This window comes from Pelophylax lessonae (assembly GCF_965119305.1).
Source record: "Pelophylax lessonae genome assembly, chromosome: 8".
NCBI classification, from domain to species: domain Eukaryota; kingdom Metazoa; phylum Chordata; class Amphibia; order Anura; family Ranidae; genus Pelophylax; species Pelophylax lessonae.
This window is the reverse complement of record NC_138775.1, coordinates 166949283-166965345: the sequence shown is the minus strand read 5'-3', so window position 1 is coordinate 166965345 and position 16063 is coordinate 166949283. Positions and strand designations below refer to the sequence as shown.

General features: G+C 47.0%; 1 protein-coding gene across 1 annotated transcript in view; it reads left to right on the top strand.

Moving 5' to 3' along the window:
- The window catches only part of NEK7 (NIMA related kinase 7), a 243809-nt gene that overhangs the window by 102692 nt on the left and 125054 nt on the right, over positions 1 to 16063 (top strand). The window contains exon 4 of the mRNA XM_082264886.1: positions 1513 to 1621. Coding sequence (XP_082121012.1) covers positions 1513 to 1621 — 109 coding nt within the window. The remainder of the gene's footprint in view (positions 1 to 1512; positions 1622 to 16063) is intronic.

Sequence of the window (16063 nt, the reverse complement as noted above, 5' to 3'; positions counted from 1 at the left end):
GCGTTTCAGAGCTCGCGCTGGCTCGCAATGGGCATGCGCGCTCTTTTGTCAAGTGTAAGCTGAGATGTCAGTCTAGGGAACAGCCTTTTATATGGGACTGGAACAAGGGGGAGGTAACATGAGACTGCCTAAATATTAAAAAAATTGTAAAAGGGAAATAGCAAACTATACTACTCAGTGCTGGGTACATGTGATAAATTCTAGAAATATATAAATAAAATGAAAAAACGTGTCTGGGTGGATATGTGAAGGACAATGCCTATGTATATGTAAAATAAGTTACACAGTTTACATAAAGACAATAAGGAATATTGTCTAAGAAAAGGATAAGATAAATGCAAGTAAAAACAATTAAAAAATGTATCCACATATAAGATGAATATGGATGGGAGAAATATAGTGTATGTATGTATATATATATATGTGTACATGATAGGGGATAATACCAATGATAATGAGGAAATTGTATATAATGGAAAATATTATGAGAGATATAGATGATAAGGATGAGACTATCCGTATGTGGTATATATGTATGTATGTAATGTGTGTGTGTGTGTATATGTATGTATGTGTATATGTATATATATATATATATATATATATATATATATATATATATATATATATATATATATATATATATATATATATATAACAAAGGAAACAAACCTAAGTTGTAAAGTGTGTAACAAAAAATGGAGAATAAGAATAATAGTGTAATAACAAAAAAAAATAATAAATTGAGATGGGAAATATAGGGAGAAAAGAGGAAGAAAACAAGATATTTCTGTCAGAGAATTGACCATATCAAATGAAGGGACTGTATCCAAAGAATGGTACTGATCTCCAACTCCTCGTTTAAGCCAAAAGCCTTAAGGGTGTCGAGGGTGTAGATCCAGGAGGTCTCGCGTTAGCATAATCTGGAAAAGCGTGTAGCTTCAGAAAGATGTGATGGTATAGACTCTATTACCCAAATGCGGAGGCCTTCAGTAGACTTGTGGTGGACCTCCAAAAAATGCCTCGGGACACTATGTAGGTCCGTGCCTTCTTCTATGAAACGGCGATGTTTCCCAAATCTTTGCCTAAGGGCGCAGATGGTGCGGCCTACATATAGAAGTGAAGCCTTTCTGGTGGCTATCACCTCTGCTCGCAGGTTGTCTGAGTTGATGGCGCTGTCTTGCCGTTTGCCTTATCTGGTCGTTCATAGGGATAAGGTCGTTCTGCGACCCAACCAATCTTTTCTTCCTAAGGTGGTGTCTGCTTTCCACCTCAATGAAGATATTGTGTTGCCTTCGCTTTGTGCGAAGCCCAAGCATCTCAAGGAATTTGCTCTGTATACTCTGGATGTGGTCCGGGCGGTCAGGGTTTTCCTGACGGCCACGGAATCCTTTCAGGAGTCTGATTCCGTTTGTCCTGTTGGGATTTTATGTGATTTTAGAGCTATTCAAGAATGTAGTACTGTTTTATGTTGTAACCTGTCTGCAAACCTTTTTTTTACACACTTTTTAGCATTTTAAGAAGCAGAAGCGGCTGATCCCCGAGAGGACGGTTTGGAAATATTTTGTGCAGCTGTGCAGTGCCTTGGAACATATGCATTCCCGCCGTGTCATGCATAGAGGTAACTTCTACCCTTTTATGGTTCCTATTTTATCCTAAATATATTGTCATTATATACCCTAAGGGCTAATTCACACCAGATGCGAAGGCACTTGGGGGGCGATATTCCAGCACACTGCCACCTTGCGACAAGGAAAAATGCATGGTTTCCTGTGTGCTCAGTTTACACCACTACATTGAGGTAGGTGGTGCATGGGCACTGTGCACTGAAAACATTACTGCATGCAGTACTTGTTTTCCAGTGGCATGTGAGGCAATCCAGTGCCTCACAACGCTAGGTGGTTTATTAAACTTTAAAATTAAAAAAAAAAAAAAAAAACACGTGAACAGTGCAGTTATCCCACCATACCGCAGCAGCTGATGTAAATGGACCCTAAAACTCTGTGCATCTGCAGAACAGTGTGCCTGTGGATCTTACAAACAGTCCACATGTGTGAAAGGGGGCGAACACGCACTGTAAAAAAAATGCAGTCTGTAGTTTTTTATTTATTTTTATTTTTTTGCCAATTATGCATTATCATGTGAGTAAACATGGCCCTTGCACTGACACGCCTGATGAGAATGAGGTTTTATGGTGACACTGGGATTGGCGTGGATGTGTTCAGGGACACTGTGGCTGCAGTGGTGTGGGAAATGTGTAAGGGCTTGTTTATACTTTGGGTTGGGGGCAGTGAAACCCCAAGGTTGAGCCACATTTTTACTTAACCACTCCCCTTTTAGCTGGGAGGGTAACAGCTGGGGGGTCACACATGCCATGGCAGGAATTATACCCCCCCCCCCCCCTGTTGCATTTGGCAGACCCTATACCCACTAAGCGCGACCCATTCAAGTGAATAGGGCTGCGATGTAACTGCCCTGCAGCTGCGCATAACACGCCAGCATTTAGGGATTAAAACAGGCGGTAAGGAGGTGACACAGTACCTACTCACTGGCTGTTAAATGGTCTCCAAATATTGATCTGAAAGAGGATCAGTCGTCAGAGCATAGGCAAATGTAATTGAGCCCTTAGTTTTTACAATTATTTTTTTATAGTTGTTGATGGAGATTATATATATATATATATATACATACATACATACATACATACACACATGCATACATACATACATACACTAGAATCTCACAAGTGTGTTCACCACTCACATTTTTGTAAATATTTTATATCTTTTTATGTGACAACACTGAAGAAATTACACTTTGTTATACAAGCTGTACACTCACTAGTTTACATTGTAGCAGTGTAAATTTGCTGTCCCCCTCAAAATGCAAGAAATGGGCAATTTTGGGACTTTAAGTGAGACACTGGCGAGCACTGCTCAGTGTCTCCATCCCTGTATGTAGTCACTTGAAAAGCAAGGGGGATAAATGAAGGTGTGTGGAAAACAGCCGGTCCCTAGTTTAAAATACTTACCCACCAGTCTGCTAACAAACCAAATAAACCTGTCTAACAATATAGGTTAAAAACAGGAGTTTAGATAACACACATTTGCAAATGCATGCGGAAGCTGCAAGGCCAACAACAAGGCATCCTGTGTAACTTGCAGAACCTAACACTAAATAACACTGCTCAACCTGAGTGTCTGAGTGTCTTCACAAAGGAAGGACATCCTTCAGAGGCGTAACTAGAACCTTCAGGGCCCCGATGCAAGAAACCATGAAGGGCCCCCCAGACCCCTGGCCGGGGCCCTTCCCTTCAAGCCCGGGGCTCTTCCCACTAATCCTGGGGCTCTTTACTCTCATTGCATGGCCTTTTATTATGGTCCCGCATCAGGATCCTTTCACAAGTTCTGCAGTGGGCCCCCTTCCTTCAATCTTGGGGCCTCCCCACAGTGGTGAAATGCCAGGGCCCGGTCGCAAGTGTGACCTTTGAGATCCTAGAAGTTCACCCACTGGTTTGCTACCGGGCCCCCTGGAGCATGGGGCCCGGTAGCGATTGCAACCCCTGCAACCCCTGTAGTTACGCCCAGTGTTCCCTTTAAGGTGCGCGCGTGCGCGGTCGCGCAGTGGAAATTACGTCCCGCGCAAGCACCTAGTTAGACGGCGCAGCCGCAGACGGAGCGGCCAGGGAGCAGAGCGTGCACCCCGAGAGCACGCCCATCGTGTGACAATAGCGAATGAAAATTCGCTATTGTCATACGGATCCTCCTCCTGGCCAATCAGGGAGCGGGTCCTCCCGCTTCCTGATTGGCCGAAAGGCCAACTTCATGCCATTGGCCGAGGAGGAGGCGCCGGGACTCGGGAGGATGGAGACGCGGGAAGCTGGAAGCCGGGGACTGAAGACAGAGTGCCGTGACCGTCCGTGAGGTAAGTGCACGGGGTCGCGGGGGGGCATTGCTGTGGCACTCTGCAGTTTATTGGGGGCATTGCTGTGGCACTCTGCATTTTATTGGGGGCATTGCTGTGGCACTCTGCATTTTATTGGGGGCATTGCTGTGGCACTCTGCATTTTATTGGGGGCATTGCTGTGGCACTCTGCATTTTATTGGGGGCATTGCTGTGGCACTCTGCATTTTATTGGGGGCATTGCTGTGGCACTCTGCATTTTATTGGGGGCATTGCTGTGGCACTCTGCATTTTATTGGGGGCATTGCTGTGGCACTCTGCATTTTATTGGGGGCATTGCTGTGGCACTCTGCATTTTATTGGGGGCAATGCTGTGGCACTCTGCATTTTATTGGGGGCAATGCTGTGGCACTCTGCATTTTATTGGGGGCAATGCTGTGGCACTCTGCATTTTATTGGGGGCAATGCTGTGGCACTCTGCATTTTATTGGGGGCAATGCTGTGGCACTCTGCAGTTTATTGGGGGCAATGCTGTGGCACTCTGCAGTTTATTGGGGGCAATGCTGTGGCACTCTGCAGTTTATTGGGGGCAATGCTGTGGCACTCTGCAGTTTATTGGGGGCAATGCTGTGGCACTCTGCAGTTTATTGGGGGCATTGCTGTGGCACTCTGCAATTTATTGGGGGCATTGCTGTGGCACTCTGCAATTTATTGGGGGCAATGCTGTGGCACTCTGCAATTTATTGGGGGCAATGCTGTGGCACTCTGCAATTTATTGGGGGCATTGCTGTGGCACTCTGCATTTTATTGGGGGCATTGCTGTGGCACTCTGCATTTTATTGGGGGCATTGCTGTGGCACTCTGCATTTTATTGGGGGCAATGCTGTGGCACTCTGCAGTTTATTGGGGGCAATGCTGTGGCACTCTGCAGTTTATTGGGGGCATTGCTGTGGCACTCTGCAATTTATTGGGGGCATTGCTGTGGCACTCTGCAATTTATTGGGGGCAATGCTGTGGCACTCTGCAATTTATTGGGGGCAATGCTGTGGCACTCTGCAATTTATTGGGGGCATTGCTGTGGCACTCTGCATTTTATTGGGGGCATTGCTGTGGCACTCTGCATTTTATTGGGGGCATTGCTGTGGCACTCTGCATTTTATTGGGGGCAATGCTGTGGCACTCTGCAGTTTATTGGGGGCAATGCTGTGGCACTCTGCAGTTTATTGGGGGCAATGCTGTGGCACTCTGCAGTTTATTGGGGGCAATGCTGTGGCACTCTGCAGTTTATTGGGGGCAATGCTGTGGCACTCTGCAGTTTATTGGGGGCAATGCTGTGGCACTCTGCAGTTTATTGGGGGCAATGCTGTGGCACTCTGCAGTTTATTGGGGGCAATGCTGTGGCACTCTGCAGTTTATTGGGGGCAATGCTGTGGCACTCTGCAGTTTATTGGGGGCAATGCTGTGGCACTCTGCAGTTTATTGGGGGCAATGCTGTGGCACTCTGCAGTTTATTGGGGGCATTGCTGTGGCACTCTGCAGTTTATTGGGGGCAATGCTGTGGCACTCTGCAATGTATTGGGGGCATTGCTGTGGCACTCTGCAATGTATTGGGGGCATTGCTGTGGCACTCTGCAATGTATTGGGGGCATTGCTGTGGCACTCTGCAATGTATTGGGGGCATTGCTGTGGCACTCTGCAGTTTATTGGGGGCATTGCTGTGGCACTCTGCAATGTATTGGGGGCATTGCTGTGGCACTCTGCAATGTATTGGGGGCATTGCTGTGACACTCTGCAATGTATTGGGGGCATTGCTGTGACACTCTGCAATGTATTGGGGGCATTGCTGTGACACTCTGCAATTTATTGGGGGCATTGCTGTGGCACTCTGCAGTTTATTGGGGGCATTGCTGTGGCACTCTGCAGTTTATTGGGGGCATTGCTGTGGCACTCTGCAGTTGATTGGGGCAAGCTGGTCACTCTGCATTGACGTCCCCCCCCCCCCCCCCCCATTGCTCAATCTAAAGGTTTGCGCTCAGAAATTTTTTTATTTGCTCAGCTCAGTAAAAAATTAGAGGGAACATTGGTTACGCCCCTGACATCCTTCCCCCTCAAAATAACCCAACACACAGCCAATAATGTCTATACCGCTGGCAACAAAAGGGAGTACACCCCTAAGGCTCCGTTCACATGTCAGCGTATGATCGCGGGCAGAACCGCCGCGGTTCCGCCCGCGATCCGGACATTTATTGCAAATCGCGGGACGCCTAGCGTTGCCCGTTGATTTGCAATAGCCCCCCAAACGCCGAGCGATGTTGCCGCGATTTACGCCCGCCGAATCGCGGCAACATCGCGCAAACAAAATCGCGGGACGCAATACGCTCCAAAAAAGTACAAGAGCTTCTTTGGAGCGTATTGCGTCCCGCGATTTTGTTTGCGCGATGTTGCCGCGATTCGGCGGGCGTAAATCGCGGCAACATCGCTCGGCGTTTGGGGGGCTATTGCAAATCAACGGGCAACGCTAGGCGTCCCGCGATTTGCAATAAATCTCAGAATCGCGGGCGGAACCGCGGCGGTTCTGCCCGCGATTATAAGCTGACATGTGAATGCAGCCTTAGTGACAATGTCCAAATTGAGCCCAAAGTGTCAATATTTTGTGACCACCATTATTTTCCAGCAATACCTTAAACCTCGTGGGCATGGAGTTCACCAGAACGTCACAGATTGCCACTGGAGTCCTCTTCCACCCCTCCATGATGACATCACCTAGCTGGTGGATGATGGAGACCTTGCACTCCTTCACCTTCTGTTTGAGGATGCCCCACAGATGCTCAATAGGTTTTAAATCTGGAGACATGCTTGGCCAGTCCATCACCTTTACCCTAAGCTTCTTTAGCAAGGCAATGGTAGTCTTGGAGGTGTATTTGGGGTCATCATATTGGAATACTGCCCTGCGGCTCAGTCTACGAAGGGAGGGGATCATGCTCTGCTTCAGTATATCACAGTACATGTTGGCATTCATGGAACCCTAAATGAACTGTAGCTCCCCAGTGCCATTTGGCCCGAGACCATGACACTCCCAGCACCATGCTTGACTGTAGGCAAGACACACTTGTTTTTGTACTCCTCAATTGGTTGCCGCCACACACGCTTGACACCATCTGAACAAAATAAGTTTATCTTTGTGTCTTCAGACCACCAGACATGGTTCAGTAATTCATGTTCTTTGTCTTCAGCAAACGGTTTGCAGGCTTTCTTGTGCATCATCTTTAGAAGAGGCTTCCTGCTGTGGCGACAGCCATGCAGACCAATTTGAAGCAGTATGTGTTGTATGGTCTGAGCACTGACAGGCTGACCTCCCACTCCAACCACTGCAGCAATGCTGGCACCACTCATACATCTATTTCCCAAAGACAACCTCTGGATATGATGCTGAGCACGTGCACTCAACTTCTTTGGTCGACTATGGCGAGGCCTGTTCTGAGTGGAACATATCCTACTAAACCACTGTATGGTCTTGGTCATCATGCTGCAGCTCAGTTTCAGAGTCTTGGCAATCGTTTTATAGTCTAGGCCATCTTTATGTAGAGCAACAATTCTTTTTTTCATATCCTCAGAGAGTTCTTTGCCATTAGGGTGTCATGTTGCACTTCCAGTGACCAGTATGAGAGTATGAGAATGATAACACCAAATTTAACACACCTGCTCCCCATTCACATCGGAGACCTTGTAACACTAACAAGTCACATGACACCGGGGAGGGAAAATGACTAATTGGGCCAAATTTAGACATTTTCACTTAGGGGTGTACTCACTTTTGTTGCCAGCGGTTTAGACATTAATGGCTGTGTGTTGAGTTATTTTGAGGGGACAGCAAATTTACACTGTAAGAGCCCATTCAGACTAGCGCGACACGACTTTGGGGGGCGACCTGTGAAGTCGCATGCACCGCGACTTCGGCGTGACTTGCAGAGACTTCACATAATGGAAGTCTATGCAAGTCGCCTCCAGGTCGCCCCAAAGTAGTTGGTGTCGCTCCTATTAGAACGGGTCCTGTGCTAATCAATGGACCGCGACCGAGCGCGACTTGTCAGGCTGACAAGTCGCGCTAATGTGAATGGGCTCTTATACAAGCTGTACACTCATTACTTTACATTGTAGCAAAGTGTCAATTCCTCAGTGTTGTCACATGAAAAGATATAATAAAATATTTACGAAAATGTGAGGGGTGTACTTTTGTGAGAAAATATATATGTGTGTGTGTGTGTGTGTATATATGTTTTGTGTGTGTGTATATATATATATATATATATATATGTATATGTATGTGTGTGTGTGTGTATATATATATATAATATGCACACGCGCACAAACACTCTTCTCCAAAAAAAAAAAAAAAAAAAGGAACACTTTGAAAACACATCAGATCTCAATGGGGAAAAATATGCTGAATATGTATACTGATATGGACTGGGTGACGTGACGTTAGGAATGAAAGGATGCCACATTGTTTAATGGAAATGAAAACTATCAACCTGCAGAGAGCTGAATTCAAAAACACCCTGAAAAGTGGAAAAATGATAAAGCAGGTGAGTTCAGTTTGCTGAAATTTCATTGCAGCAACTCAAAATTGTACACAGTAGTTGTATGACCTCCACGTGCTTGTATGCGTGCCTGACAACATTGGGGCATGCTCCTAATGAGACGACAGATGGTGTCCTGGGGTATTTCCCTCCCAGATCTGGACCAGGGCATCACTGAGCTGCTGAACAGACTGGAGGCTTCGGATGGACCGAAACCTAATATCCCAGAGGTGTTCGATTTAAGTCAGGCTAGCTTGGGGGCCATTTAATGGTATTGATTCCTTTATTGATTCCTTTATCCTTTAGGAACTGGTTGCATACTCTCGCCACATGAGGCTGGGCATTGTTGTGCACCAGGAGGAACCCAGGACCCACTGCACCAGCGTAGGGTCTGGCAATGGGTCCAAGGAGTTCATTCCGATACCGAATAGCCAAGGGTGCCATCGTCTAACCTGTAGAGGTATGTGCGTCCCTTCATGGATGAGCTCTCCCAGACCATCACTGACCAAACTGGTCATGCTAAATGATGTTACAGGACGCGCAACGTTTTCCATGTCTTCTCCAGACCCTTTTACGTCTGTCATATGCTCAAGGTGAACCTGCTTTCATCTGTGAAAAGCACAGGGTGCCAGTGGCAGACCTACCAATTCTGGTGTTCAATGGCAAATGCCAATCAAGCTCTGCAGTGCCGAGCAGTGAGCACGGGGTCCATTGGAGGACATCAGGCCCTCAGACCACCTTCATGAAGTCTGTTTCTGATTGTTTGGTAAGAGACATTCACACCATTGGCCTGCTGGAGGTAATTTTGTAGGGCTCTGCCAGTGCTCATCCTGTCCCTCCATGCACAAAGGAGCAGATACCAGTCCTGCTGATGGGTTAAGGACCTTCTATGACCCTGTCCAGCTCTCTGAGTAACTGCCAATCTTCTGGAATCTCATCCATGCTCTTGAGACTGTGTTGGGAGACACAGCAAACCTTCTGCCAATGGCATGTATTGATGTAAATGTAATAATGTAACCGCGCTAAATGTCAAGAAAGGGAGCAGCAGCTATAAGTGAGACTACACCAAAAGTAATAAAACGATAAAAAGCTGCGCTAGCTGAATGATAATGAGCAAGCATAAATCAAATGAATGACCAATGATGTCTTAAACAAACTTGGTGAAGCACCATGCTATCCTGAAGGATTTGAACTGCCTGTGCAATCTCCATAGGGTCCAGATTTTGCCTCATGCTACCAGTGGTGACACTGATCCTAGCCAGATACAAAACTAGTAAAAAACAGTCTGAAAAGATGAGTAGAGAAAAAAAGGTCAGTGGGCTCCTCCCTCCACCTGTAAAATCATTCTTGTTTTGGAAGTCGTCTCATTGTTGCCCATCTAGTGCACCTGTTAATCAGTTTCAGCTGCTTTGGTGTTGATGAATTTAACAACCTCCTCTGTTAATTAACTGACCAGATCAATATCCCAGGAGTTGAATTTATTTGATGCTATACTAATTGTTCCTTTAATTTTTTGGAGCCGTGTGTGTATGTGTAGATTTCTTTTTTCTTCTGTCACTTAAGCAGTGCACTGTCGCTATGGTGGCACTATATCGCTCTGGCCAATGATCGGAGACTCATTATCCTGCACTGGCATACTTTGCTCTGGTCACAAACTATAGCAGTACAAGGTGACACTGCACTACTCTAGTGACGGTAATCGTTGACAGATTTTTATTTTTTCCCAAAGTGTGTAGTACAGTCTCCAGCACTATACTTCATACAGATTTAGCTCCTTTCACAACAATCGGGAGACTTTAAAGGCTGCAGGACTAATTGGTCAGAGCAACCACAGAGTACATTTTTTGATTGCCCTGTACCCCCATCTCTGATCTGCTGTGTCACTCGTAGATCATGCCACTGCATGGTCACAGCGAGGGGACATACTGGTGTGGCCAGGTGGAAGATGATTAAAAAAGGTCCTTTTTTCTCTATCATCCATTGACAAACGCAGCCTCATCTCCATGAGCTGAGTGGTTTATGCTCCTCCCATCAGGAGTAGTCTAGGCAGGAAAATTTGAATACACATGACCAGGGGGCTGTCCCTCCAGGCATAAATCCCCACTGCACAACACGGCACATCAGTTTTTCTGCCTAGAGAAGGAGTAGACCTAGGTTTCCTCCTGAGACTCCGGTCTCCGATTTGTTCTTTTCAGAATAGTTTTTTATTTCTCTTTACTCGCTAGTGTTCAGGGAAGAATTTCCTGGTGATCTGCAAGCAACAATGCTGGCTGTGACTTCGTACTGGATAATCTAGATCCTTATGGACCCCCCAGTCTGGCCTACAGGCGTGAGCAGGTTATAGGAAAAGAGAAATGGACAGAGGGCGCACCAGCCTAGCGCATTATCTTTAAAACAATTAATTGTAATAGACATGTATACACATTATACTCACAAAACTATTATGAAACACGGGCAATAAGCAATGAGGGACCACCAGGGGTCTCCACTGGGCATCCTCAGCTGCCGCAGGCCGTGGAAGGATGTAGACCTCCAAAAAAACGCTTTTTTGGAGGTCTACATCCTTCCACTGCCTGCGGCAGCTGAGGATGCCCAGTGGAGACCCCTGGTGGTCCCTCATTGCTTATTGCCCGTGTTTCATAATCGTCTTGGGAGTATAATGTGTATATATGTCTATTACAATAAATTTGTTTTAAAGATAATGCGCTAGGCTGGTGCGCCCTCTGTCCATTTCTCTTTTCCAGTATCTTCTTTGGGTTACCACGACCCGTTGAGAGTGGCAGCACAGCCTGAATTTACTACAATTTGACCTGAATCGCATTTTCCGGATACCAGCCGCAAGGCCACCCCTTAAGCGCAGGAGTCATTTGCTCTTTGTGAGCAGGTTATAGTTCCGACCTAGGCCTAGCCACGACGGTGACCCCTTGTCCGGAGGGGGACGAGTCTGCAAGTGGATGCCTCGCCGGGACGCAACGACCTGGAATGCCCTGAGTTGTAGCGTACCCCTTGGCTGGCAGCACCCCTACTTTGGGTGGGAGGCAGTCTGCCCAGGACGGAGCCCACCAAGTCCATGGTATGGTGAATAACTGTGCCCTCCTTGCCCCTGCTGGCCTTGGGGGAATATGGGCCCTCCCCTGGGGATAATGAGATTTGTGCCTCCCCAAGAGATCCCCCTGGTCTGCCCGGTGCCTAGTCTGTGTGTACTTCCCTCTCCCTGTCCCTGCGGGGGCTGTATGTCTGGAGTGCTCTTGCGCACAGGGGGGGGGGGGGGGGTTGACATGGTAGCTTGGGCTTGCTGGTCCCTGTTGTGATACCTGAGGCCTTTATGTGTCGGTCACAAGCCGTATGGTGCGCCGTGGGTGCTGCCATCTTAGGTGTGGGCACTGGACTTTTCTCAAGTCGTCTTCCAGGACAGCCCATGAGACCTAGGGCTCCTCCTACCAGGACAGGAAACACATTAAAATCCAATAAAAGGCGGCCCTCTGGTCCTCACACTTCAGTATTAGTGTTTCCTCCAGACAGGGGGTAACATGTTTCCTGGAGCCTGCTTTCCTGGTCTCATGGTCTTTCCTTTGAAGACTTGGGAAAGAATTTACTTCTCCTCGCCCAAGTGTGGTACCTCTGCTTTACAGGTCGGGGGGTGGGGGCGCTTTTCTCCTGTCCTTAAAGCCCAGGGAGGGTTACAACCGTCGCTGATGTCAGGAAGGCAGGAGGAGTCCTTTCTACATCAGTGACAGTGTCCTTGGAGCAGCCAGGATGTGTTCCCGTGATTGCTGCTGATTTTAAAATTGGCACCACGCAGGGCAGAAGGGGCGAAACTCCTGCGTTCCACTCTGGCCTAGGGAGGTGACAGGGTTACAGTGATATCATCGGCGGGCGCCGCAAACGCTGGTTCTGGTTTCCAGAGGCGCGAACACAATTACTGGGCAGCCAGTGTTCAACTGAAACCCGGCAGAGGCTGCGGGACACCAACAGAGCGGTATGGATCCCTCTGCAGTAACCGCTCAGGCGGTGAAAGTGGGCTCTGGCACCGGCACCTCTCAGGTAAGCCTGGGGAGTCTTCCCTCTTGCAAAGCCTGTAGGGGTTTCCGTTTTCCTTTTCCTCCATAGACTGTTTGGGGGCTGGTAAAGGGAAGCACTTTTTTCACTCTTTAACACAGGAGTGTTTATTTTGGGGCCTGTTTTACAGGGGGTCTTAATCAGAAAATGCTTTATTTTTTTTTTTTTTGTTATAGACCAAGGCTCAGGACAAGGTCCAGACACAGCCCCCCAACAAAGAAATGTGCTGTTTGGCGGAACAAAGCTAAGTTTCACATGGAGCAAAACAGTGTGCCGCACATGCATAGACAGCTTGGTTAAGGATGATCCAGCTATATCCTCCCAGAGGATGCTGACTTCCGTTAGGGATAAGTTAACCTCTACCTTTAGCTCCTTTAAAACCCTCATAGATAAATTGCAGACTCCTGTACAGTCTCAAGCCTCAGGGCCTAGTTCCAATCCAGCACAGGGTGTGTGTGGTGGCGACACGAGGGAGGAGTTGGAGTTCCCCCATTCCTCATTTGAGGAATCCGGTTCAGGGGAAGAGCCCAAGGATAGGGAATCCAGCAGAGGCTCCAGATTTAAATAGTCTCTTGAAGATGTGGACGAATTACTTAAAGCGGTCTATGTCACATTAGAAATTGAGGAGGTGGTGCAATATGCACGATCTTATGTATACAACACATAAGAAAAAGGCCAGGGTTTTCCCTGTACACAGCTCCCTTCTAGATACAATTAAATTAGAATGGAAGCCATTTTTTTTCTAATAATTTAAAATGGAGGCTTCATTTTGATGAAACGCAGCACAGCCATGGAACAAGATTCCTAAACTAGATTCCCCTCTTTCAAGGAAAAAATTCAGAAAATACGGATTTAGCCTTTGATGATATGGGTACACTTACGACTGGCAGTAAAGCTAGGGTCGGAAGATATTATGCTGCGTAGAGCCTGGGAAGCCTCAGTTACGAGTCTAAAACCAGCCTTAGCATCTACTTGTGTAGCCAGACATCTTGAGTTATGGCTTTCACAAATTCAGTCTCACCTATCGGCTGGGACTCCTAGGTATCAGATCATTAAATCTTTCCCTCTTCTATTTCAGGCAGTAGGGTATCTGGCTGATTCTTCCGCTGAATCAGAATGACAGCCAGAACCTCTGCCCTGGTTAATTCAGCCAGAAGAAGTCTCTGGCTTAAAACATGGTCGGGAGACTGTACCTCCAAGTTACGCCTGTGTGGTCTTCCCTTTACAGGTGACCATCTATTTGGTCCCGGGTTAGCAGAAGCACTGGAACGTACTGCTAAATCGTTTCCAGATAAAAGAAAAGCCTTGTATCCCCGGAAGTTTTTTGAGGGGAGGGGCAGACAGCAGGGTCCGCGTGATGCCGGACCCAAGAAACATTGGACTGGGCACAAAGGCAGGGGTAGAAGGGGGCGTCTTGTTTAACCCTCCTCAACACCCCGCCAAGCTGCAATGACTCCTTTCGCAGAGTGGGAGGAAGATTAAGGGACTTCTTCCACAGTGGAAGGAAATTACGTCAAGCCCTTTTATTTTGGACCTGGTGTCCAAAGGTCGCAGACTGGAATTCAATTTCCGGCCTTCGGAAAGATTGTTAATTACCAGTCTGCCCAGAGATCGAGTGAAAGCAGCTGCGTGTTAAGTCTCCAGGTTGGAGACTTAGTAGATTAAAAAGTATTGGTACCGGTTCCAAAATCGGAACAGGGCAGGGGGTTTTACTCCCACATTTTTGTGGTAAAGCTAGGGTCGGAAGTCCGACAGTTTCAATTCCAGGCGCTGCCCTTCGGGTTGTCCTCAGCCCCACGCATCTTCAGGAAGGTCTTGGGGGAAGCTTTGACCTCCTTAAGACAGTAGATTCTGATCATCCCCTACCTGGACGACCTCCTATGGGCCTTATGACCACCTGTTTTCCGGCCGTACCTTGGGCATGGTTTAGACAGCGTCCCCTTCAATGGTTTCTACTGAAATCTGGGACGGGTCTCCAAATTCATTGCAGATGAAGGTAAAGATTCCCTCCAAGGTAAAAAGAACCCTATGGTGGTGGAGATCTCCACTCCACCTCACCAAGGGGTTGGACTGGGTTATTCAGGTGTCACAGAAGATGACCACAGTCGCAAGCTCTTTTGGGTGGGATGCCCATCTCCAGAGCCAAATAGAGCAGGGAGAATGGTTCCCACTAGAAGCAAAGGCATCATCAAATCAAAAAGAGCTCATGGCAGTACAGGAAGCCTTAGAGGTCTTTCAAGCAGAAATCAAGAAATGTCATCTGAAGATTCGGTCCGACAACATTGCAACGGTAGCATACCTCAACAAACGGGGGTACCCGAAGTCGGAGATTGCAATTCACAGCCCAGAAAATTTTTTCTTGAGCCGAAGTGAATCTGGCCTCCATTTCAGCGCTTCATCTGAAGGGGACTCAGAATTGCTTAGCAGACCACCTCAGCCGCTATCGGGTGTGTCGGGACAACTGGTCCCTCATCCCAAAAGATTTTGCAGAAATTGCCGCCAGGTGAGGCCTACCAGAGGTGGACCTTTTTGCAACCCAAGCAAAGAGCAAAACAAAGATTTTTTTTTTTTCCCCTGAACCCAAGGGATCAGTCTCTGGGGATCAACGCCTTTGTGAATCCCTGGTCATTCAACCTTTGCTATGCCTTTCCCCCAGTCAGGCTAATTTCGGAAGTCCTTTGGAAATTTCTTAGAGAAGATACCAATTTGATTCTAATAGCTCCCTTTTGGCCCAAGAGGCCGTGGTTTTCATGCCTGGAGTTTAACCTCAAAAACCTCCAATAACTCTTCACTTGAGACAGGACCTGTTGGCTCAGGTTCCGGTATCTCATCTTCAAATTGCATCCTTAAGGTTGACAGCCTGGTATCTGAAGAACAGATAAAAAGCTCCCAGGGGTTCTCAGACAAGGTAGTGAAGACCTTAGTTGTCTTAAGCCTGTCACGGGAGCAATATACTTCAAAGTTTGGAAGAAATTTAACTCCTGGCTGGCTGAAAATTAGACTTTCCCCCGATATATCTATTTTGGAATTTTTTCAAGAGGTTGCCGATAAGGGTCTTGCCCTTAGTACCTTTTTAAAGTGCAGGATGGTGCCATTGGCATTTTTCTCCAATACTCCCTTAGGGAAAATTCCTCTATAGCAAGGTTTTTCAGGGCAATCGCCCAATCTAAACCAATAACTGTCAGATCATGTCCAACTTGGAACTTATCTTTAGTCCTTCAAGCCTTAGTGACTGTTCCTTTCGAGCCTCTGAAGAATTTAACGGTGAAATTACTCACACTGTAAACTGCGTTCCTGATAGCAGTAACGTCAGCGCGGAGAGTGAATTGCAGGCCCTCTCGATTAGAGAGCCTTTTCTCATGATTTTTGATGGGAGTACAGTAGTGTTAAAAACCGATCCAGGGTTTTTACCAAAGGTAGCCAATTCCTTTCATAGATCACAGGATATTGTACTTGCCTACCTTTTGTAATTCTCCAAATAATGAAAAAGAGAAGAATTTTAGTTTTTTGAACATCAGAAG